The 27,138-nt window shown below is 36.8% G+C and overlaps 1 protein-coding gene across 2 annotated transcripts in view; it reads right to left on the reverse strand.

Annotated features, from left to right (window-relative positions):
* Positions 1 to 2,036: 2,036 nt before the first annotated feature.
* The window catches only part of KHDRBS2 (KH RNA binding domain containing, signal transduction associated 2), a 398,703-nt gene continuing 373,601 nt past the window's right edge, over positions 2,037 to 27,138 (reverse strand). For both annotated transcript variants that reach the window (XM_075497293.1, XM_075497292.1), the window contains 2 exons: positions 19,941 to 19,999; positions 2,037 to 2,134 (listed from right to left, as the gene is read on the reverse strand). In XM_075497293.1, the coding sequence (XP_075353408.1) occupies positions 2,037 to 2,134; positions 19,941 to 19,999 (157 nt within the window). The remainder of the gene's footprint in view (positions 2,135 to 19,940; positions 20,000 to 27,138) is intronic.

Here is a 27,138-nt window from a genome sequence, read left to right on the forward strand (position 1 = left end):
GTGAGTCCCTGAAATAGTGAGACAGAATAAACTCAATGTGACCATCATGTAGCCTGCTAAATTCACTTCAACACTTCAAATGACAAAACATATGCTTCATAAACTATTCAAAAAGAGTTAGCATGCAACTCCAGCTGCAAGAGATTTTGTTCACAAACTGAACAGCAATAGGCCTGTACTTTATTCTGATCAAAAAAGTAAACCAATCACATTGACAAAAAGCCACTGTAAACAAAAAGACTGTATTTAAAGGATTAACAGTTTTGGCATCCCTAGCATCAGGTCTTCTGTTCTCTTTTTTTTTTTTTTTTTTCATCAAAATTTAGGTTATATATTTGTTGTTAGCAAGAGTTGCATTACTATTATTGTTAATTTTAGTTCTGTTTATTACCTTGAGGGTTATATATTGTAGAATAATTTTGTTGTCACTAGTTAATGTTAATTAGTTGTTTTAATAGCCTATATACCTATTTGTTATCTTTTGGTAGGTTTACTTTTTTAACTATCAGTAACTTAATAACTGAGAATATTTAACATTACTGTTGCATACTCAAAATTACAGAGTTACTATTAGTGTTACCTGTTTAACGTTTAGTCATCCTTTGAGTCCTGCGACATATTTCCTTAATAATCATCAGCCATCAAGTCTGATAGTCTCAAAAGAAATATCAGCCCTCTAAACTGCCTTCAAGGGAGGTGATATTTAGCACTGAAAATTACAAATAAAGTTTTTGAAGTTGAGTACCGACAACTGGGCAGTGACACTGATGATTTGTTTATCAAGACAAATTGTCATATACTACGAAAAATGCAGTCAACGCACTCTTCTGAGTGAAAACAAATAGGTGAATCTATGCAATGCTTACATGTTGAATGGGATATTTAATGTGCGGGGAAACTCAAAGGTTGAAGAACTAGCATTTAGACAGTCTAACAGTGGTAAGTGGTAATCTTACCTCTTTAAACTCCATTACATTCTCACGAGAGACATGCTAATGCAAACAAGTCAATCAGAGTTTGTGTTTAGCAAGATCAAGCTTAGAGGATAGTTTAAAATCCATTTATTGTTCTAAAGCATTTTTTTCCATTAACATGTTATACATTAGTGGATACTAACCATGATTCATGTAACAGTTTAGTTTGTTAACTTTTAAATTATTTAACAACCAGAAGTTATTAATACAACTTTTAAAGTCTTACACAAAAAATCTTAAAACAGGCTTGGGTTAATTTTTGTAATTTTTATATAAAAAACATTTTAGGCATCTCTTGAAAAAGAAATAAAGCAGGCATTTAAAGCTAGAAAACAAGTAATTCCAAATTTAGTTTGTTACAAAAGGTTTCAGCTTTATTGACAAATTATGGCAAACATATTTGACAAAATTATGGTTTCCTATTTAGAGAAGCTTACACATGGAACTTTATGTGATTTTTTTTAACAAATACAGGTTAAAACACTGAACAAATTCAGTTAGCTACATACATACAGTAGCTGCTTGTTTTCAACCCCATTAAAACAGCATTTAAAATTAAATTTACAAACTTAATATCGAACATCTTAATCTAAACTAACATATATTAAAAAAGACAGGTTAAAACATCTTATCTACAGCTTGATTATTGTCTGGTTCAAAAAAAAAAGGAAAAGAAAGAATCATATTACAGTCTTTCAGCAACCCTAAACAAAAACTCAGCCTTAGCTAGTATGTAGAGAGACTCAAGATCTGTAACAGTGTCATGCTTTTTAAGTTACACAGAGCAATGAATACAACCAACAGAACATCATCGTTGAATGGTTTATAGACAATGCTTTCCAAAGGTTTTTTGTCTCTGTTTTTTTAAGTCCGTGTTATAAAATAATACTAATGCCAATGTCACTCCAATGTTATAGGGAATACAAGTAGTACATAGGATAATAATGAGCAGTAATCCCTAGGATAGAAAAGAAATGGACTATTACTTGTCTTGTTGCTGTTTATGTGGAGACCACAGGCTATTAATTGTCTTTGAGATGAGGTCACAGATGAGGAGGACCTTCAATATCTACCATAGGGGTGTTCCCTGTAACCCCCTCTGGCTGACCTTGGAGGTGGTGCCTTTAGGCTGGAACGGGTTGTGGCCCATTCTTCTTGTGCTAAAAACAGAAGAGAAAAACATGTTTTGTAAATATCTAAACTTGAAAGAACAAAGTGATGCCACTGCTAATGGCTGTCAAAATTCTCGAGGGTTTTGGCTGAAAGCTTTAGAAAAATAAAATGAGGATGGTGTTATGATCCATTTCTTTATCCTCTTACAAAAACTTACAGAAAACTAGCCTTCTACTTCTCTACACAGGCAACCTGTATATCTCAGGATGAAAAAAACCCTTACTCCTTTACTTTCAGCAGAGAATGAATACCTACTGTGGTGGCAGTACAGTCAGCTTTGGAAAAATCACTGCACTAGTCTGCCAGCTCAGAATTTATTTGATGTTTTGAGCTTCTAGCATTTAAGTTCAAGCACCAATGTGAATAACATTTAATGCAGTTGGTATGTTAATAAGATGAGGAGTTGAATCATGAAAAGATAATAGAAATACATTTGATTTTTTACTTCCATTTGAGACCAAAAGAAAGAAAATAATGGAAGAAAAATAATATGTAGAAATGAAGTTATCACATTAAGCAAAAGAGTTTTGCCAAATAGATCTTACTTTGCACTATCTTTAGAATACTTTTTCAAATTTGTGTGACTGAAATATACTCGGGAAGAATAAGTTAAAAACTGTAAGGCTAGTTCAGTTTTTACAAAGCTTCTACAAATCATCTTTTTTTTTTCTTCCCCAACAGACAAGGTATTTCTGGAAGTTAAGCCTTCCAAAGGAGCAAACAGGAAGCTACCTACAGTTGTCGTCCAGCGGTTGAACCCCAAACTTGAACTCTCTCCTAAATCAGCTAATGGATCATCAAATGATTTCTGGTTTTGTCTTCCACTGACTTCAACTGATCATACACACAGTGATTAAAATGGAAATGCAGAAATCTTAGTATATCATCTATCTTATATCACATTATAGTGCAACATTACCCCTGTTACAATAGTCATAGAATACATCTGACATACACATGTTCATGAGGAAGTTTCAAAATCTCTACAACCCCCCCCAAAGTTATATGATATTCTGTGTATGTCTTTGTAATGAAACACAGAAGCTATTCAGAAATCACTGTGGCAAATGTTAGCTATTTTCCATATTGTTTATTTTATTGGTGATCAGCATGTTTGTATTACAGGTATGTGTAGAATATTAATGTTTGTAAAGTATAAAAGTAAGGGTCAAGCCTTCTGATGCTAGGAAAAAAAAGAACACTTTTTAAGGTGCATCAAAAACAGAGATTGAAAAGAGAGGAGTTTAAAGGATTGGAAGGTGACTTGAAGCCAGTGGGAAAGGGAAAGGAAGATTCAAATTGATGATGAAACAGTATACTTGCTGTTGCTATCAAAACAAAACTAATTGATTGGTATATTAAAATAGATCCTTTTTCCTACTTCTAAAGAGGAGCTATTTTATTTCATTTATAAATAGGTAACACAGTAATAAGCTGAACTATCTAGGCTTGAACTACTGTTGAAGATTTGAAACATTTGAGGTCCTTGCCCCATAAATTTAAAAATCCAGTTGTATCTATTTTTTAAGAGGTACATCATTTTTATGCCTTGATCCATACAATTTTTTTTAAGTGCCTGTTGAAGAAATCAACATTTCAGAACATATTTGCCTTGCTCAGGTCTTGTTTCAGACTTTTGCTACCCCACTCAGCCACCAAGTATTGAAATGAGTACTCCTGACTCAGCATGGTCAATAAAATTCATCTATATGGAATATAAATGTGAAACTTGCTGAACTCCCAGGTATAAGGGGACAAGCTGTGAGCCAATGTGGGACATATTACCTATGGTGAGCAGGGGCAAAAATATTCATTGCTCATAGCCAAGAGGAACGTATTTTTACTACATTTTTCATGTTACATGCAACTTTCTCATTTATTTTCTAATAAGCCAAGCAGAGATGTTCTTGAGTCTGATCTGATTCCTGATGTACCTGTACAGTGAATCCAACCAGTTAATTTTTCTTTTTTTTCTTGTATTCCATTCCCACTGCTGGAAGGAGAGACTGGGCTTTCAAGTGTCAGGTCACTGCCAGAAAGCAGTGACAGATTCCTAACTTTTTGAAAGTAGTGTGTCTGTTGCAGTTCACTCAAAGCATTGAAGAATTTTGTTCAATTTTTTAACAGAATGACCTAAACTAGAGAATAGAGCTTTCTATGTGAAATAAAACACATAGGCTAGTACATGAGAGTATTAAAAATCAAAATTGTATTATTCATACATTTCAATGAAGGCTAACTATATTGCCTTAAATTTAGTCAGCTACTTGATTAATGGAATGATGGCCTTAAATAAAAAAAGGAACTGAAAAAATCTTCATCTCCCTTAAAACATGTCAAAGATTTTCCTTTATTAAAACAAGTTTTTAGAGTGATAGCAACATTTTCCTCTCAAGCAAAGATTTCATAAATACACTTTCTAGAGTAGAATAACAGTTCAGTAAAAGGTCCATATTTTGATTGCTTTGGGCTCAGTTGCTATAGATAACTTACTAAAGCTCAATCTTCACTAGTTTCTCCTTAAATAGTTTATTCATATCGTTTGATTATGATGAGCTTAAAATGACAAGACTCCCCCGTGAAACTGATACATAGAGGCCTTTTTTTCTCTTCTGCATCTTGATTAATGTGTCTATTGATAATAACATAGAATACCAAATACATGACAGTGATATTGTTGCAAGAGTACAAGCACAGAAAAAATGTTTGGATTTTTCTTCTTGTATGCATGTGTTAGAGTTCAAGTTCCAAATTAATTTTTGAGCAATATGGTGACTTATTAGCTACATGTATGGAATGGTGTGCTGATGTTACATTTTCAGTTTACTATTTCCAAAACCTTTATAATACAATATATTTTGCTGTCAGTCATACCACACTTTTAGCCCTAACAGGAAGTGAAGTATGTGAGTAAATAAGTTTAAAACCCCATCCTATTAGCAGAAACTTTGCAAAACTGAAATCTTACCCAACATGGATAGGACCACATACTGTCCACCCAGATGGAAAATTGAAGTCACAAGTTCTTTCTCTGGCAGGTCAGGAAGTCCTTCTGGGTAAAGGAGAATGAGGTCTCCTGGCCATGGGAAGGAAACTGAACTCTCTTTAAATGTTGCATGGGTGGAAAAGTACAAAGATACTGACGTTTAGTATAGAGAAGCTCTTCCAGAATAATTGGGGAGCTTCGAAGTTGAAGAAGCTACACCATGAATGGAAAGGTGGTAACATTTTGTGTGCCCTCCATTTCAGGGCAAAGTAAAATGGGTTAGTTCAACACTGAAGGTAAATTAATGTTTCATCTTGCACTGAAACTAAGAGAGCAATCACATCTTTGGTTACAGTTAAGAGGTGGAGTCCCAAAACACCTTTTCAGTTGAGACATGGTCAGTGACTGTATTAGTGCAAATAGTCTGGTTTTTAATGCAAAGTAAACCACGTTGACTTGAAACGGTGCTGAGGATCAGACACCACGTTTTAGTTGAGAAGCAGTAACCAAAACCTGAGAGCTTACGCAATAATATAAACTCCAGCAAACACTTTACTCTGGCAGTCACCAAGGGAGACACTGGTGACTGGAGATATTGCCAATGATGATGCATCTATTTTTTTCCCCAAAATTACCACAGGGCAGAGCATGATTTATACTATGTAGGGATTGCTTGGGCTCGGATTATTTATTCAAGTGAATTTTGAGTATGAATGGTCAGTCGGGCCATTAGATCATTAGCCTGACCAGCAGTGTAGGCACACACAATATTATTGCATGTTGGCATCATGTTGAATTGTGAATGAGCTGAAATGCAGGTTGGAGAGGACACTTATCTCCTTCCTCTTATCTTCTGATGACTTTCATCTGCTCTTCTGGGTACAGGTGTTACTGGCCCAATAACTTCCTCATCTCAGATACTCCTTCACTGAAATTAACTATATTTCCCAAAACCAAGGGGTGAATTTGGCCCTCCAATCACATCAGAGCTGTCAAAGAGTGTTTAAAGTTTTGTGATGCAGATTTCTTTCCACTTTTGGTTTAAGATAGTCAACCATTAGTAATGTACTGGCTATTCTTGTAGTGCAAATGAAGTACTATATATCTACTGACCTCCTTATTGTCCAAACTTCATTTTAAAAAGGAATAAAAACATTGTTGATGTTAAGAAAGAATTATTCCTTCTGGCCATTCACCTTTGAAGTTTAAAATTTGCCGCTGCCTACTTTTAATTTTTTAATAACATTTAAAGACTTTTAAGACTTTAAAACTTCTCCCTGAATAAATGAAATTCATCATATATGCACTTTAATTTAGTAGGAAGAAAGCACAATAGCCCCTTTAGAAAATCAGAATACCTGTCATTTTTTTACCTAATTGGAGTATCTAATGTTGCTACAGATCTACAACTGCAAAAAATGACCTATATTTCAACGACTCCAGGAGTGAGCAGAGGCAACAGAAAAGAAGTTTGATTGAACTGAAGCTTTTTAGTTAATGAGCCTCTTGTTTTGTAATGGGCATGATTTTATTGCTGGTATCTTGTTTTTGCTAATCACTGCTGACTTTTGTGGCCAGTAAGAAAATAATTAGCCGACTCTAGACTAAAATACTGAATGGTTAACACAGGTATCAAAGATTGCTTTTGTAAAAAGATGATGCTCTATGAAAACAGAATAACGAAAATATAAAACATAAAAAGCCTGTTAAAATTCTGAAAGCTATTTCTTCTCTGCAAGATGTCTTCTCTGCAACTACATTTCATTATCTTGTTGCCTTGGGGTGTGAGGGGAAAGCTTGGGGAAGGGGAATATCAGCTGCAGAGCTAAAGTGAGGCTCAGGCTAGCATGTATTAGGAGTGGACGTGTCTGGAGAAGATTTGGTAGCAGCTGATCTTGCTATGGAACAAGAAACATTCCTGTTGTGATTTTTTTGGTGCATCGCATTTATTTTCTTTTTCTTCAAGCTGCTCAGGATGTTCTCTTGTTGAATATCAGGAGTTTTATGGTCACACGAAACCAAAGTTTACTGTGGAAAGCTATTGCCTAGAGGGTTGAAGAAGTGGCAGCCAATGTGATATAGTCCTAAATCCTCAGGTCTCTCATTCCTACAGGGAATCAGTTTCCATATAGTGAATTTAAAAATTCTGCCTCTGCAGTATGTTTCATTACACCCTTTAAAAATGGCATTTTGCTGTAAATGTGCTGCAGCTTCAATTACCCTTTGCTGAAGTGTTACTGCACTTGCAGAGAGGCCTTGGGGAGAAGTAAGATTTAGATAAAAAAGGAGAAGCTTTATTTATATAAATGAAAATGACTAAAGTAGTAAAAATACTCACTAAATGTACAACACAAAGACAAATCCATCTCGTGTTCCTTTTGAGTCCCCTCCCCCAACTCTGGACTTAAACCCCTTCATATAAAAGTGAAATGTACAGTCTTTCTGGCAGTACCTCATATAGTAAAATATGACTTTATATTACCCATTGGAAGAAGCTGTTTTTCCTTGACTAACAGTGTTCTTAAAGTAAATTGCTGTTGTAGCTGTACCAGCTCCTGATACAGAACAAGAACAGAAACACAATTTGTGGTACAAGTCTCTTATGCTCTTCTTTCCAATAACACGGTGGACCTGTCTGGTTGATTTCAAACTGTAACAAGGAAGGATGATGGTCACAACTTATTTATATCTATTTGGTAATACCATCATCAAAATATGAGAGGATGGTTGGCAGCTAACAGCTCTTGTTGATATTTCATGATAGACCCGACTGCATTAGCAGGTGAATCTGTAGCCAAAGCATAGATGAAAGTTTTGGGATTACAGCCTTCAACTGGGAAAACACTGGTCTCTAGCACTTATACAGCAGTAAAGGATTATACATTTATTGTGGAGAAAGCAAGATGATATGGAGCAACACTATAGTCTCTGAACCACACGATGCCAATAAATTACAAGATGCAGCCACACCAAAAAAGAAATCAGATTATTAGTGTTTTTTCCTACAGGGATTTTTAATGAAGAACAATATATCTGAATGCTAGTAATTAAAGATTCCTTGATGTGCAAAGCTGCTCTTTCATATCTCAGTTCCAGGACTCCAAGGTAATCTTTTTTCTTTCAGCATCAAGGGCGGCTCCTGAGAAAGGAAAGCTCTATCTTCAGGAATGGCCTTAATGGATTGAAGCCATATAGACTACGTCAGCAGTCACAGAGAGATTTGGGTAGCTCGTTGGGTAGCAGAAGGGTCGAAAGACCCTTCAGCCTTTTTGATTCCCAGGCTGAGTTTCATTGTGTTTCAGAACGTATGAGAACAGTGGTGTCTGGTCTTTCTCTGAGAGACGGTGCCAAAATGGAAAGGAGAGAGAGACGGGACATATTGTATCTTATACAGTGATGTGTCAATGAAGTGGAAACTGAAAGGGATTTCAGGTGAAGAGCAGGTAAGAGCTCTAGCCTTGGAGTGAGAAAGGTAACAGGGAGAACTGCTAGTGAGTCTGTGAATCAGCATGCCCAAGAGCTGATGGGCTGTGCAGGGCGGTCATCGTGCTTTAACGCTGATTCCTTTTCCTCCTTCTGACTCCCATGCAAAGAAACCCTGTGGAGTCCGACCTCCCCTCTCCCTCGGTGACATCCATCCTGCCGTCCAGCCCTTTTGCTCTAGCCGGCTCCTCTCACCCCTATCCTTTTCACTTCTGACCATCCTCAGTGCTCTCAGGTGTCAAAGACTGTGACTGAAAAGAAATCCACACAGGCAGCTTAATAACTGAGGGCCAAGGGTCCAGCTTTTCCAGGAATTTGGTGTTATTGCCAACTTGCAACATCTCTCTTGCCATTCTTGCTGTTCTTAGCTAAGAAGAAATATTGTATGCTTCATTTTCAGAAACTAGAAGTATAAGTTATGGCAGCATGATGGAAACATAAGAGAGTTTATAGCTGTGCTGGTTTTGGCTGGGATAGAGTTCATTTTCTTCATAGAAGCTGGTATGGGGCTATGTTTTGGATTTGTGCTGAAAACAGTGTTGATAACACAGGGATGTGTCAGCTACTGCTGAGCAGTGCTTGCACAGAGTCGAGGCCTTTTCTGCTTCTCACCCCACCCCACCAGCGAGTAGGCTGGGGGTGCACAAGAAGCTGGGAGGGGACACGGCTGGGACAGCTGACCCCAACTGACCAAAGGGATATCCCATACCATATGGTGTCATGCTCAGCATATAAAGCTGGGGGAAGAAGAAGGAAGGGGGGGACATTCGGAGTGATGGTGTTCTCGGTCTTCCCAAGTAACCGTTACGCGTGATGGAGCCCTGCTTTCCTGGAGATGGCTGAACACCTGCCTGCCCATGGGAAGCAGTGAATGAATTCCTTGTTTTGCTTTGCTTGCGTGTGCAACTTTTGCTTTCCCTATTAAACTGTCTTTTTATCTCAGCCCATGAGTTTTCTCACTTTTACTCTTCTGACTCTCTCCCCCTTCCCGCTGCGGGGGATTCAGCGAGCGGCTGGGTGGGGCTTAGTTGCCGGCTGGGGTTAAACCACGACAAGAGCTGAGGAGTCTTAGTGTGCTTGGGCATGAGGATTGCTTTGGGTGTGGTAAGAAGTGTCGTAGCAATTTTTTTGCTGGCTACTTCGATAAGAAATGTGAAGTCACGGGCACAGCCCTTTTAATTACACTGGCTACTTCTTTCCATTTGCTGTATGCTCCCTGTGAATTGATATTTGAAGCTCACCTTTAGGATACATAAATTAATTGTTATTATCACAGGCAATCAGCACCCTTGGTTTATGATTGATTGAAATTATATGTCAGTATTTTTGCACTGCTTTTTACAATTCAGATTGACTCTTAGTTGCTGCGTTCGTTGAGTTATATAAATACTTCCAGTATCTATTACAGACATTATTGATATATTAACTATCTTTAAAGATTATTGTTTGATCAATTGCTCGTAGACAGTAGCTCTGATCTATTGTTTAAATACAGAATTTATGTTAGATTTTTTTCTTACTGGAGATTCAGAATGAAAAACAGGTCATGGTATTTTGAACCCATTAAATTCCTCTGAATGTGGGGTCACTAAATGGTATCATTTATAACAGAGAAAGATACATATGAAGTCATTTCTGCCTTACTATTTTACCTATGTCATAATGAAAGCACAGAAAAATTCATAGTGGCCCATCTACCCCAAAATTCTACCCCTAGCAGTGGCTATCGTCACATGCTTAAATGTCTTCCAGCATAAAATTCAAGAAAAGCACATATTCAGAGCACTTTTTTCCTACCCTTCAGTCAGCATTCTGCAACCTTGTCATGGAATTTTCCAGCATTGAATAAAATTCTTTCAAAAATGCAAAGAGGGCAACAATACAAGTAATTAAAACCAGATCATATTAATAGATGCTTTAAAATTAAAAAATACATATTAACAGCATGTGATTTGCATATGAATGTTATTTCCTAATAATTTTACATTTATATTCATTGCTTATTCCCTGTAACAATAAAGGCCTGATCACTTCTTCTTCCTGGTAACTTATTTAACATCTGAATATTGCCCACAATTTTTGGGCACAGTTTTATTCATCTCTGGTCAATTATTTTGGGACAGGTGGCCAGGAAGAGATAAAAAGAGCTATTCTGTTTAGATAGTTAAGATGTATATAACAGCAATTAAGATAATGGTTTAATTTGATTTGCCATTTAGCTTTCAGTGCTATTAGAAACATAGAAGCTGCTTTTAATTCAGAATAAAATAATTTTCTTTCCTATGAGGAAAAAAATCTCTACCTTCTTTGCAAGGTCATTATACTGCATACTTTTGGAGAGAGCACACCGCACTAGAGATGGAGCGTTAAGTGAAATTCAGGAACTGTGATTACTAGCTTTACTCCTTGTCTGCTCAGTGACCTTGGATAATTGTTTAATATTTTGTGGTATGGCTTCCTCAGTGGTAGAATGAGACAGGAATACCTGGGGTATTCTGAGATGTAATTAATTGCCTGAGCAGTAAGAGAAAAGTGCTATAGATGTGCTGAGCAGAAGACCCAGAAGAAACCAGACATTTAACTTTAAACTGAGAACACTGAAAATTAGAATGATTTTCTTTGGATAAGTCAATTTGTGCTGTCTTTCTAGGAAGCCTCCAAACTTCTCCCTCCATGAAAAGATGGGTGGAGACAAAGTACTAAGCAATGGTTGGAAACTTTGCCCTCCACAAGCTAATGACTAAAGTTCAACTAACATTGACAAAGCCAGGATTTCACCCCATAAATCCACACAGAAAAGACAGTTGCACTTTTCTTGTGTCATAATTGGACAAATATATATTATTTTAGACAACAATTCAAGAACAGGTTTGCCTTTTTTTTTTTTTTTTAAGGAGAGCATCTGCTTATTTTTTCACTCTTCTGCTCTCTTTTTGCTTATCTGCAAAGCCTGAAACACACAGAGGATTTTCTGACTTGCTATCTATGCATTTTATAATTTTGTGAGAAGAATAGCTGAAGTGGCTATCTTTCAAATCACAAATGGTACCTTTCTTATTTGAAATGTGGAATCTTGTCAGAAGACAAAAAATGTTTTCAAAACACAGGCTCAAAACCACTATGCTTACTTATACTGTGCTAAATACCACTTATTTTACTAAACCTACTGCATATGCAATATATATGGCTTAAAACCCAGAAAGGCTAGAAAAACCTTGTGGTTTAATAGTCTATTTTCTGAACTTAGCTGTAACTTTTAAAAAACTACTGTCCCTACGCTCGACAGTACCTTCTCTTCAGGAGGGCTAACAAATTAGATGGCATGGGTACTCCAAATCTGCTTTAGTATTGTGAGCTGCCCTGGCTTCAACTGGTAGTGGAGAATCACAGAAATCCTCCAGCTGACTTGGCACTGGAGCAGATGACGAGTGCTCGTGCATCGTGCACTCCACTCTGCCAGCTCTGCCTGCGGGTTAAGTAATGTCAGCAAGAGGAGCAGTAATGACTACCGGAGAAAATAATTTCTTACAAGGCTTCAGCCACTTCTGCAGTGACCAGCTGCCTCAGACAGGAAAGCAGCAGCATCAGAGTACACAGGTAACTAGTTTGGGAAACTGCAACACAGGGAGGAGACAGACTATTATCAGTGTTGCTGTGAGGTGAGTGTGAATGTGACAGTGTGGAGGGAGTTTTATTTTTCTCTTGTTTTCAGTAAACATTAATTTTCTATTACTGCATAGTAATACAACATGAAACGTGCAGTGATATACTGTGTCTGGAATTATATAGATGGTCAGCACTACACGCACATTAGTATTACAGGACTTTTATCTTAGATTCTCCAACTCTACGGTTCCCATGGTGAAAGGCAGTAAAATTACCATTTGAAATACTACATAGGAAAGTTTTGCATGATTTACTTATTCTTATTCTGTCATAGAAAATGATTTATAATTCAGGAGTAATAGAGGAAGCACAACAAGTTGCTATAAATTAAAAGCACTCTCTTTTCTTGTGCTACATGTGGATTTTTTTTCAGTGTTGTAACAATAACTGAAGTACAAAAGTTTTAGGATATGCAGTCAGTTAAAAGAATGTGACAGGTTTAAACATGGAACGTTCGAAAGAATTATAGCCTAATTAAAACACTGATTTGACAAAACAGCAATAACTATAGTATCATCCCCACAGTAGCCATCATAGCTGAATTCAAAATGTGCTCCTTTTCCTGCAGACTTTCAAAATCATGCTCTTATGAAAATCATAAATCTCTTCTGAGGGAATGAATAGTATTTGGGAGACAGCTAAGGTGATTCCTCCAGTAAAAGAATTGATAAAATTTTGCAGAAAATCAAGGAAACGCTTTTGACAGTTCATTCTGTCCCACTGAGTAGGAACTGGATCTCTGATACCCTAGTAAGTATAGGAATGACTGAAATAGAAGATTAAAGGAGGGCAATTTATTTGGTATATCTTCCATCCATACGCAGTAGAAATCTTCAGTGACCCCTGTTTCTGGTGGAAGAAAAATAGAGTGCTGTGCAGGAAGACTCAGGAGCACTTCTGAGTTCCCAGGGCTGGGTGTACACCTGCCTCATGCTCAGGGAGAGACCAGATGCCTCTATCACCCCGAAATAAAGGTGGTCACGCAGGCCCATGGCACACTCCGGCATCTTCTGGGACAGAACCACGGCACATGTAGCAAGGTCATTAGCCTGGAGAGCTGGGGAGGCATCAGGACTCAGGTGCTACGTCAATATTAGCACACAGTACATACAAATGGGAATGATCTGCAGAGTGAAACAGCTACATGCACTGTAGGATGCTGATGCTGAGGACGTGGTGTTCACACTATATGGCTTCTAGAGATTTTTTCCATTTCAGACTGGCCCTAGTTTGCGCCTCTGAACTGAATTCTCACAAACAGTTGGGAGTGCATCTTCTGGTTTAGTTTCAAACTAAAACTCATGTACTTTCAGCCCACTCAGTGATGTGAAAAGAAGAACGATAAATGGAGGCAATGGGGAAATCTGCTTCAAAAGAGCACTCCCAGTCCTATGCTAGTGTAGAAGCACCTAGCATGTGCTAACCTGCCTGCCAGGTGCTCTGTCGAGGCAGAGCAGAAAAACTCCACCACACTGGCACAATCTGTGTCCTGTTGCCTCTGAGATGCCTAATCAATGCTAAGATGCTCCAAGACCTAGAAACCAAAGAAAGTTTTCTTTGCTATGTTGCCAGAAATATTTTCTATACCAAACGTATATGCTCAGATGATACAAATGAACAATCAGTGCACATTAGAAAGGCTCTATTAATTAGTGTTAGTAAACATCTTGCCTGTAATCACAAGCTATGTGAAGTCAAACACTGTAATGAGGAGAATCAGACCTCTGTCTCTTACATCTGTATATCAGTCACTACCTTATTTGAGCACTTGATTTCCTACATTTGAAGACTTAAATGGGACTAGGCTAGAAAAAAATAGGCTAAGAAACCCTTAGAACCCTGAACATAATGAATATTAGGACCAATGACCTACAATACCAAAGTTATTATTAAAAATGAGGAAGCAGCTTGGACTTGACAGCTGAACAAACCTCATATCTTCACCTGCAGAGCAATTGCTAAGAACTGCTTTTTCAAAATTTACAAATATTTTTCTGTATACATTGCAGTGTGGCTTCATCTGGCATTGTCACTGCCACGGATTAATCAATACAAGGTTTATTTCACACTAGGATGGTAGTTACTTGAGTTTCTCCATGCAATGAGCATGCTTATGTCTCATAATGAAGTATGAGAATTTATGTCTCCTAAGGTAACATCTCTTCAGTCAACCTATTTATCAGAATTCCTGAAGTTTGAACCCTCCATACACTCTTTCTTCCTCAAATTTCATAATAATATATTTATTTTTACTTATTCAGCAGAAACTATCATTGTTATTCTAAAAACAAAATTACTAGATAATACACTCTTCAGGACAAATACAAAATTAAAAAATAAACAAGATAATAAAAAGTAGTGGAACATTGCTGTACATTTTTAGTTGTTAGCCCTATAAACCCATGTAAAGAATTTGTTTATAAAGTGCTGTCTGTGTAGAGCATTACTTAGTAAACTAATTGTCATCACAACTACAAAGCTCTCATATTGAATGATTGGCAGGGAATTATTTGTGAAATAGTCAGTTAAATCATTGTGGCAGCATTTTACAACTTAAATGATGTCTTACATTAAAAGGAATTATACCAAACAGTTACACGCTCCAATTTTAATTAAAGATGGAATTATCCTAAAACCAAATACCAGTTGTTTACAAGTGAGCACTTAATGCTAAACTGGAGTGTAGAATATTCACTACAAAATGTGGTAATTAGAGAAAACGTGCAGATTTGAAAATTTTTGGTGAAGATGATAGAACACATTTAAATAATGTCTCCTTGCCACAGTGGCTGCACATGCAGTAAACAGCCTTGCAAGCTTTTCCTGAATAGCAGCAGGAATGTGAGTAGAGTTCACTTATGTCTTCCCTCTTTGTGTAGGAGACAAGGTACAGATTAACCTTCCTAACTCTTGCCTAAGGCCTTTGGCAGATGGTGTTATTCTAATTTAATTGTGGTGGTTTAGGAGGTTATAGACTTTAACCCTTGCCTTTCACCCTCTACCTAAGGTTTCTGCTTTTTTGGAAGTAGCAACAGAAGTCCATGTGTACTGGTCTCTCAGATACTGCAGTTCATGACCCGGCATAAAAACATAAATCGCCATCATTTTCAGGCAATACACAAGGCAGTATAAGCACCAGTCTGTGAACTATAGCATCTGACAACAGGCACACTCTTTACTTTCCTCCATCCTCGCCATGGCAGTTTCAACCTTTGGAAGCAGAGGCAGAAGCCTCTTCAACCTTCTGCAGCAGAGAGTGGCAGAGCTCATCTGCTAGAGTCCCAGTCTTTGGAAGAACTAAGACAGAAACAGTATCTGATAAAGAAAACCTTGAGTGCTCTGATCAGTGCAGGGGAAAAAAAAGATTCAGATGAAACAACTGTGAGGCAGGTCAGATATAATTAATAGTGCTTATAAGGTATTGGAAGTGCCTTGCTAGCAAGTCATACTATCTCTGTTATCTTTCTAAAGTGGCCTAACACAGCACAACACTTGTATCGAGAATGCTGATGACTCTAAAAAACAGGGAAAAGGAGAAAGAAATGAGAACATGAACAGTTTACAAAGGGCTTTTCCTTTACAGTGGTCCTGTCCAGTGAAGGTGCTTTTTGGACTTGGGCATGACATTACATATGGGCAGGAAAGGTTCTTAGTTACCAAATATTTAGGTGTACATTTTATCCTAATCGATTTATAAGACAAATCATTAAATTCATGTTTTCACTAGATAACTCCTCAGATGACAACAGTGCCAGAAAGGAAACCACGAAATTATTAAAGTATAATGAGAGCAATGGATATAAACTTTTTGTTCATAAATTAATCCAATTTCATGCCTTCTGTTTTAAAACATAAGCATCATCATCAAGTTAAAATGACACTGTCACCTTAGTTTAGACTGCTAGATTTAAATTCATATCTGCAGATATTAAGACCTTCAGTGACCTAAGTATCATAAATGTTTACTGAGTGTGATTAGAGGTGAGGATGCTTTACATTTTTGAAAACTGTACAGGACTTTAAGTGACTGGCTTTTTAGTTTTAAAGTGCCTCATGTGAGTGATAAAGATACTTCTTTATCACTCATATGAGGAAGCCTGTAAGGTCTATGTCCACAAGAAGATTTTCAGGCATATGTCCCAAATTTATGTTCCTCAGTCCAGAACAGTGATCTTCAAAATTCTCTAGCAATAGCTGCATAATCCTGATCCTACCAAAAATTTCTGGGAATCTCATAATTCCTTAGTAGAGTATTTCCAGGTGCCCAGAGGCTGCTGCAGAGAATGCTCTGAAGTGTCTCTACTTTGATCCTTCTGAGAGACTGGGTGGCACACATATCAAATCACAATAGAGTTTAAGTGTCTAACTGCATGAGAGGGTTCTGTGCTATGAATTTTCATTCATGGAACATCCCTAAATCATAGGAAACAGTAGGATTTTACATATATCCCTCTCAGGTGACTCTGCTATTGTCTTGGGAGGTTCCTTGGTTGGATTTGGAGGGGATCGAATTCTCAGGAACCTTCACATCAGAAACTGAACAAGGAGTCAAGGCAGTTAACTCAAGTTGTGGATTTTACAGCAGTGAATAGTGTGTAAGAATTCATCTTGCCTAGCCTCAGGTAAGTGACTCAGGCCCTTTCTTGTTTAGCACTTCTATCTAATCAAAAGAGAGATGCACTTCCTGAGAATGACATGGTGTTCAGGTGGGCTCTGCTCTGAAACACCCCTGTGATTTTGGCAACCCTACCATGAACAATCCATAAATGCATAAATTTTAAGAACTTCTGAGGAAACAGTGTCCCCAGTCAGACTTTTCCACAAGCTCTTTTAAAAGGAGCATAGAAGAATCCATGAGACAAAAAACACCTGCTACTTCTCAGGAGCCCAAATAGAAAGAAAAGTCATAGCAGGCAGCTCATATAGGAGTACTATGGTGCTGTATAATACTTAATGAACTACAGAGAGCTCTATATTATACTTAAAAAAAACCCCTGTAAGTACAAAGTAGCATTGTTTTTTGGTCGAATCTACTTCATGAAAGAGAACAAAAGAAAACCTTCTCGGGATTGAGAACTGTCCTCCCTAAAGATAAGTTGGAAGCAAGAGGATGCACAGGAGAAAATAAAGAAATGCCAAGCTAGTCAATTTTTGATAATTCAGATACTGTTATTGGAAGGGATAAGGGTGAAAAGAAAAGTCATTACACAAAACGTCTGAGACAACAACAAGACACCAGTTCTATGTTCATGTACCATTTGTGCATGGTCTTATTCAGAGTTTGGGGGAATTCTGAGTTACAGAAGTGTGCCAGAAAGAATTGTAAAGGAGGAATATAGCCTTGTTGTGGAAGGTAAAACAAGGTGTGAAACTAACTGGGGTGAAAAAAAGACTGTGCTGTTTTCTGCAGGATGGTGAAAAATGAAGGGACAGCTGATTTTATACAGTGGGATGGATTCAGAAGACTCACAGCCAATTGCAAAACATCCTGAAAAAGAAGTAGAGAACTGGAAACAGTTCTCTGGGAACAGAGAATTAGGGTAAAAGTTAGATGAGGATGAGAAGGGGTGGCACCAGACTGCTTATTGGCTAGGTGGGAGGCACTGAAAAAGTCACATACAGAGAGAACATCAGTATATGTACCAAAAATTCAGAAAGCAAGGAAGTTAAGCATATATTCTATAGCTCCGCATGCTCAGATTACCTCCTCAGATAAATGGTGGTGACTGGGATGAAGGAAGTTCACGCACAGGTTTCCAGAGCACAAAACTAGCAAATTTACTAATCTGCTAAAGTAAGTGAACCAACAGGAGCACAAACACTCACATATAAATTTGTCTGATTTCAGAAAGTAGAAAAATTGCAATTTAGAATATTATTCCATTTTTAAGTTTATTCCAGGTTACTGGTAAAACTATTCCAGACCTTTGTATTCAAATGCCAGCTCAGAAAATAGTTTAAGCAAAAAAGCAAGTCCACGGTTATCAACCATGTATTTTAAGACAAGTCGGTATGCAAACTCAGGCATTTTGAGTTTGTTTCAGCTGCTGAATGGAAAAAAAAAAGTAGCTTCATGCAGAGCATACGTTTAGTCATGATGCCACTCTTTGAACACTTTATAAGCCTCAGCTAATTAGTCCATTCAAAACTCCTGCTGGGAAAACAAGTAATATACTTCTAGTTTTACAAATGAGGGATTGGAGGAAGAGTGACATGACTTTAAATGTCTTGCCCTAACACATGGAGATTCAGTGTGGGGGAGTCTAGTTAAAAGTTAAGCAGTGGGTAATTCTTACTGCTGAGCTGTGGCTGTGCTTTCGTGCATTGCCCAGAACCTTAGCAATGCATCTGGGGGGAGAGGGGATCTGTAGAGGGGAGGAAAGGTCTTTCACTGCAGGTATTAAAAATGTGCGTACAAAAAGGAAACAAAACAAAGGGTAACCAAGCCAACACACGTTCATATGGATAAGTTATTATTATTATTATTACTTGTTTAGCATTGAAAATGCGCTTGACTGCACATTGTATTATCCAAATGTATTGTGAGTACTGATTATACAAAAAATTAAGTTATTTCTGATTATGCAATGCAATCGTTTTGACAATGTCTCAGTAATGTCTCGTGATTTCTGTACAAATACAAAGGAAACTGCAACTTTGCATTACAGTGACATTTGTTTCACAGCTGCACGAATAAAATTATTTGTTTTAAGCAGCAATCCTTATATAACTCCTTACTGTAACTTTTATTTGCAGCGTCATTTCCAGCAGCTCTCATTTTCACACTGCTATGGCAGTCACCATGTAAACTTACCATACTTTATTATTAGTAGTAAATCAAGCATGACATCTCTGCTGAATATACTAGGGTCAGTCTTTAAGCTGACAATAGCCAGCTTTGCTCTATTATTTCAGTGAAAATGTCAGAGTGAGATTCACTGTGCCATGTACAATGTACAATGTACTGAAAAAATATTCATAGGGAAAGACAGACTAGATTCTAGTTAGTTATTGAAACACATCACTAATATCAAACAACAGACCTAGAAAATGGGCTGTACACATGGAAGCAACACTTTCTTTTCCTCTTATGCCCTCGGTTCCCGTGAAGTGGGACTATTCCAGCTCAGATACAGACTTGGTGGGGAGGTGCAAAGAGTACAGAGCTCCCTCTGCTCCTACTGCCTCGTGTGGCACAAGATACCCCTTTATCCTGGCGTAGTGGGGGGTCCCAGGGTGGTACAGCACCCTCTCATTCCTCTTTGATTAAATCTATATTTCAAAATCTCACAAAACTGGCTGGTTGAAGTGATGCGTATGACAGTAGCAGACACATAGTACTGTTGGCACATCAAGCAGACTGAAACTTAACACTGTGAAATATATTCAGGCACTAATCAGAAACTTCAGTGTTGCTGTTAAACTGATCTGTGACTGTGATTAATTTGCTTTGTAATTTTGATCAGAATTGATCTGTCCAATTTTCTGGTCCTACTTCAGTAAGTCAAACCTCACCCTAAAGTTACAGAAATCCATTTTGTTTGGTCTTTGTAAAAGCAGAGGAAGAAAGAAAAGTATGTGGAAATAATTTCTGAGTTGTCAGTGACAGATTTTTTCTTTTGATTTCACACTTTTGCTGAAGATAGACTAGACCTTACCGTAGCTGTCATAAGCCTCTTCGCTTGTTCTGTGACCGTAGTCATAATATTCAGGCACACTGTAACAGATTCAGATAGCCATGTCACTATTATCATAGGTAACCAACTCAAAACAAAAACAGAGCACAGAAAATGAAATGTATTGTAACATTTTTGCATGATAGCATAGTCCAGCTAGTTTCAGGGATAGTGAGAATTTAAAAAATATGAAGGAAAATGTATCAGTGGCAATAACAGCTATTATACAGCACATTATGTTTCTTATCTACTGAGCATAAAACAAATTTGGTCCTAAATATGTAAACCTAGGAGATGTGACAAACACTGACAGAAATTCTATTTGCAAAAATAAGGTCTGAAAAAAGACCATTCACTTTATTATCCACTATTGTAAAACTGCCAAAAGAGGTGTTAATCTCATTTATCTGTAATTCCAAACATTTATGCAGTATCAAACTGAGCATAGTTTTTTTCCCCAAAGCTGACTGTATTATATTGTGTGGAACCTGTAAACTACTTATCTTTACCAAAAACACTGACAGGTTTTCAGCTTTGCTCCTGAAGAAGAAAGTATGTTTCCACTGCTTGTAGAAAGAAACCTGATTCTCCACAGCCTTCTTTCTTATGCAGTTATCGGACACCCATGGAAAGTTTTATACAGTAATCAATAAAATGCATGTTGAAAGTAGTGAGGGCCAAGGAATGGAAAATCAGACTTAGAGTCTCAAACCCACTTTTCCGCTGCTTTCTATTAATTAACAAAAATTATGTATGGTGACATTAACATGTTATCAAAAGATTTCAGATCATAGTTACATCCTGATAATTAGCAATCCCCAGCTATTACCTGGAGTGGACACCTAGAAAATTTGACCTCTAAGACATAATGAAATGGAAATGGAATTAGTCATTTGTTTCACAGTTATTATTTACAGTTTGCATTGTGTTTTTGGTACCCGGTACCAAATTCAAGATCAGAATTGAATTATTGCTGCTATTATTATTACTACTGCTATTATCAGGTGCCAGGTAGACATGACAAGAATCAGTCTCTGCCCAGACAAAATTATAAACTCCATGAATTCTACTATATTGTATTTCTTCTGTCTGCAGTGAACCAAATAGAAAATGTAACACTTTCCCTGTTGTTAATTTTTTGTTGTTGTCACTTTTGCTTCTTTTTCCTTGGACACTGTGTGAGATAGACTCTTGCAAAATGAACAGAAGCAGGCAATCAGCTCAATATTGCATTATTTATAACATTATTGCTCAGGCAATTTTCTATATTGGATTATCATTTTAAAAATATTAGTTTACACTTGAAAGAGAAGCTTAGTTGACAGTGGAGTGTAAGTAAAAATATTTCACAAATGCAATAGAGATAAACAAGCAATCTGTAACAATTATTTTCTTAAACTAATTTTGACTTCTTTGTTCACAAACTGCCTGTAATCAGATTTTTAATTTCTCGAACTTAATAGCTATCCATAACTACTCTTGGAATAATTTCTGAGAATAATTCATGTGCTGTATCTCACTTGCACTGATTGCATGTATCTGATAACTGACAGTCAAGCTGTTTTGATTTGGGACACGTCATCCCCTGACTGGCTAGGCACAGCTCTCATAGTCAGTTTTCAGCTACAAATATCTGTGGGGGTTTTTGAACTGAAAATGCAACTATAATCATGGTGCATTCATTTAGTAATTTAGCCAGAAGTCCTTCATGTGACTGGACAGTACACTGACGTCAGTATCTCAGACAGATTAAATTAATTTGCTAAAGCAGCTGCAGAAAGTGGACATACAAGTGACGTGAATGAAAATTAATACTTCTAAAGATTTTTCCCAATGCTAACCGAGCTCTGTAGGACATAATTAGTGCAGAGCATTACCTTCCAGGATAATGGGAGCCATCCAGTTGCTTGAAAATTAATTATCTAAATATATACACCCTCCTATTGAAGTGGTGCAAGAAACAAACAGGAAGAACACATCTTTTATTTGTTGAACATATTAAGCATTCCGTACTATTTTGCAATAATTCTAGTAGCCAGTTAAATAAAATTACAGGATTATGTAAGGTGAACTAGAGCACAGGCAGCATCAGGGTTAAATCATGTATCTAGTCGTATCTACAGAGCTCATGGTTTAGACCTACGAAATTACTTGGAATGTTCAGAACAGACAGATGACGTACCACCCAGACCTGGCAGACAGTTGTATGAAAAATCTTGTGTAATACAATTTAAGCAGCAGCATTTTGGCATACTGCCTGCTTTTCTGGGTAGAGGAGGGTGTTGGCTAGTGGGTGGAGTTACAGGAGAAGGAACCCCAGAACTCTCATCTTCTGTCAGCAGATAAGAAGCTAATATTTCTTCCTGATACATTTTACAAAACAAAGCGGCCGCGTCCAAAGGTCAGCTTTAAAAGGAGTGCATTTGGGACCCGATCCAAAGGCTAATAAGTTATCAACAGCAGTCCTGCTTTCAGTGGTCACTGGGTAGGGCCTTGAGCTATTACCATCAATATAACATCCAGCAAAATGCAAGACTTGCAAGAGCAGGTAAAAATTCATTGCTACGTTATTGTTGTTGTATGTTTTTATTAGAGAAAAAACACACAATCATACAGACAATAAGGATGTGAGATAAAAATCCTGCACAGTGAACATTCCAAACTGAAATACATTATAAACAGAATACAAAGTTAATACACAAACCATCAAAATAAGAAACAAGCTGTATTGCAACCGCAGAAAGTGATTTGTTATATACTGCATATTTGATATGAGCACAATACTTAGCACATTTCTGAAAACACGTAATTCAGCACAATACATGATTGTGATCTAAGTTCTCCACCTTTATTTCCCTGAATAATACACATTTTTCATAGATTTGAACCAAATTGGTATTTCAAATTCCTTGCCAGCTCATATTAGAAAGTGTTTTGAACAATACCTAAGTGAAGAAAATTTATTTCTCAGCAGGAAATACCTGATTTAAACTCCCATTTTGTGAGCCAGACTGCTTACCAATTAGTCTGCTCTACTTTAAACCTTTCTGAATATTCACTATAATCTATTACAAGCATTTATTTGTAAACATTTTTCTCTGTTTTTTAGCAAAGTGAACAATGAATGATGTTTATAAAAAATGGGTGATAAAATATGGCTTTACATACATAAGGTCTTTTTTTTAATTATTGAACTACAGAGAGATGTATTTCGTTCGCATTATGCCCAACTGTGGAAGGAAACAATCAGCAAATGCATTCAGCATAAATAAAAATTGTTTATATAATTTTGAAGTTCTCAGACTGTTCCTGGAAAATATGGTGATCATGAGCTCTAGAAACCTCAGGCTCTCTTGGCAGTGCTAATTGGAAACAAGACACCATTATCTGTCATTAGCATTCATTACTTTCAAGCAACATGAAGCGTAATTTACTTAAGTACATGCACCCACCTGAAAGCAGGATGCAATACATTTTATAAAGCTGATAAGATTAACTCATTACCATCTTCTCAGCTTCTACTCCTAAGTTTTCAAAGCATTGCGCTATACTTTAACACCAGACTTCTGAAACATAGACGTCTTGATGGGCCATGACTTAGACTTTAGTAACCTTCTACATGTACCACTCGTGGAAGAATTTATATATATGGGACTATGAATCTTACAAGTAGTTTAGTTATTTTTATATCTCAAATGGCTTGCAATCTCAGAAGCTCCGATGTAATTTTTCTCTATCTCTTTATGAAACTTTTGCAACAAAGATGTATGATTCTGTCCTCATTCCTATTCTGTGGGCAAGATTAATAATACATATACTGTTAATCTTCATAATCATAACCTATTTATGCTTATTTTTAACTTAACTTTCGGTTTTGGTTAGTGCTTTTGAACCTGTTACTTTTAAAGATTTAGGATCAAAGTTACCATAAACTTGTGATGTCTTCTTTTCATGCAGATAAAGCCAGATCAGTTCCAAAAAAAAAGAACACAAAAGATGTTCCTTATTTGAGAGATAAGGCCCCCCTGAGGTGCCTTCCAATCTGAATTATCTGGTGCTCCTATGGTATGAGACAGGCTCAAATACAGAGACTCTGTATCTAAACAGCAACCTTAAAAGCCAACAGAAGTTTTTAACCTCTCATTAACTGGGACTTTTTCAAATTGACATTAGCTAAGCAAAAACGAATTCAGGTTTGACTGTGTCAACACCCATGGGAAACCACACAGCTTGCTATCCAAAAGGCTGTAGAGAATGGTGCTTTAAGCTGGTTTAAGCAGAGAACCGCAAACAAGAGTTAAGACTGAAGCCACAGGACCCTGACTCTTGGGTCAACAAGCCACCCGGGGGAAGGGTGATGTTCATCACTCAGAGATCAATGGCGTTAGGTATAGGAAATCACGACATTAATGAACGGACTGCATTACCCTTTGACCAATCTCTTCCTGCACCTGCAGGAAGCTGCTGGCAAGAGACCCCAGGTTAGCAACAGAACCGTCTGGTTCCCTGGCTGCTCTTACAGCTTCTGTAACATAAGGCAGCAGAACATTGCAAGAACTGAAGAACTTGAGTTCTTCTTCTTCCCTCATGTTTTTGGGTTTTTTTTTTGTTCTTCCTTTCTCTCTTTTTGTACTTTGCTTTCACTTGCTGAGAGATGCATCTAACTTTTTATTCTCTAATTGTGGAGCACATACAATGGGCCCACTAAAGCCAAAGCTGAAAGGTACAAGAAAGGGTTAATCTGCTTTAAACACTGCTAACACGTGAATAGTGTATTCCCTAGTCTATCCTGAAAGATCCTAAGAAACTGGAAACCTTTGATTAAGACCTCTTAACTAGATTTAACAGATTTTTTTTTTCTGTAAAGACATTATTATAACTTATTTTTCTTTCTTAATGGTTGCACTTTTTAACTGGGAGAGTATATTCTAGAATATTATAGGAATCTTTTATTAGGACATGTTTGGGAAAGAGCTAGTCAATTTAGAAAAGAGGTTTTTGATCAACCTTGTAGTTATAACTCAGCCATTAGATAATAACCAGGCTTCTTTTGTGAAATACTTGAATTGGTCCAAACTAGAGATTCAGTTGATGCCAGTGAAGTTCTGCAGTTCAGATTCATAATCAAACAGATGAAAAACTTCCATGCTAGCCTTTGAAGAAGTAAAAATAACTCTTGAGAGACTTCCCTCTTTGTGTAGCGGCACTCAACAATGTGAGAATGAACCAAAATTGTGGTTTATGATGGGCACTCTTTGAAGAGGGATTCTCAGCCTTTGTCAGCTTGCAATCAGCATCTATACTTTAGACTGATACAGATAAATGAAACTTTAGCACTCCTTATAGATATATCCCAGTCTGGGTTAGCTTCAGACAACAGATTCTTGAGTCAAGCTAACACCCAGGATAATTCACAAGGATCCCTAGAGGTGGGATTCAATATTTTAGACAACTGTCTTTTTTTTTCACTTCCTTAAATGGATCCTTTGAGGTCTTCGTCTCCTATCTCCTGTTATCTCCCTCTTTCTCAATATCATTTCTGCTGAGTAATCCTCAGAGTTTACAACTTTCAATGTCGATAATTGATACAATCAAATACTCAGCTCCTATGCTAACAGGATCCTGTCTAATGCTACTGCAGTCGTTTTATGTAAGATTGCATTTGTAATGCTTCTCCCTCCTACACGAGGGAGGGAGTCAGCAGGATTTAACACATAGTTGGCCGTGAAAGAAAAGCTATTTATACAAAGCAGTATTCGTCTGCTTGGAAGAGAGGTGAGCAAGATTTGTATTCACATGAGTTTCAATATGTGCAATTTTTATAAAATAATATTTCATAGTGGAAATGTGTGAATAAAGAAATAATCCTCCTAGGAATCTGAAACTTACTGGAACATGTCTACTTAACAGAGCATTTTATCTACAGGAAAGATGAGAAGTCTTTTGAATAAAGGAACTTCTTGTAGGATTCAGCCTTAAATCACAAATATAGTCCTTTACTGAAGAGATCTTTAGAACTAATGGAATAATATGGTGCACATTTTAGTGGATAAAGTCTCCCTTTTTCTGAAAGCTCAAGTTTGGTTGTATCCAATATTTTTAACAGAGAAGAATATCTCCATTACAATATTTATTTATTGTAAGTTCCTATCTCTTTATTTATTTATTTAATTTATTATCTCTGTATTTATTTATTATATACAACACTCCCTGGATTTATTTAGTAGCTTACAACATTCCTGAAGTTAAACTAGATCTCATTTGTCTCCAGCATTTTCCTATGTTTGATTTTATGCTACTGCAAATCTGAATTAAAGAATAAAATAAATAATGAAGCCAGTAGAGTTATACAAGCATAGGAGTGGAGAGCCATCATAATTGCAAGATGACTTTGGGTTCTGAACTTCTTGCAAAATCTGAAGTAGAAACCAATCTGCCATTTATTTGCTACAACCACAGACACATCGGGATTTCTATTCAAATATTCTCCATTCTGCTGTACTTTTCTCATAGCCACAGAATTATGACCAAGTATCTGAGAATATAATATGAAATGTCTGCAGACACAGTATTTGCAAAGAGAATGATGCAGAATTTTAGGAATCTTACCCAGTTTTAAAGGAAAAACTTTTCCCTACTTCAGAGTAATGAAATTTTATTCCATTTTGCTCATTGAATCAAATAAATGAGAAGTGGCATTTGAAAACAGTTTCTGATGATGAATGCCATGAGTGGATTGCTGTGAAGATACATAAAATGTCATATTCTAGGCTTCCTGGCTTGATTGATTTCAACAGGTTGGAAATAAAATACAGGGAAATCTTTATTTATGAACAGGTGGATATAAGCACAAAGCCAAAATGAAATATGACAAAGTATAAATACAATACATACTGGTTAAAAAGTGAGAGAGTGCACAGTACAGAAAATAATAATGAATATCCCATTTTACAAAGAACCAGTGTAACCACTCTACCTATTGCAGCTTGGATTATATTTATGTGCCTATATATTTTACTATATAGTAATATTTTGATAGTGAGAGAGAAGTGAGTAAACCTCTGACCATATCACCAAAAGATTTAACCATGTGATAATCTACTAAATAAATTGATGATTATTCACAGTCCTGTCTAGCCATCATTTTTAAACTAAGGAAAAAATTGTTTCATTTAACTGT

This window comes from Mycteria americana, chromosome 3, assembly GCF_035582795.1.
Source record: "Mycteria americana isolate JAX WOST 10 ecotype Jacksonville Zoo and Gardens chromosome 3, USCA_MyAme_1.0, whole genome shotgun sequence".
Lineage (NCBI taxonomy): Eukaryota > Metazoa > Chordata > Aves > Ciconiiformes > Ciconiidae > Mycteria > Mycteria americana.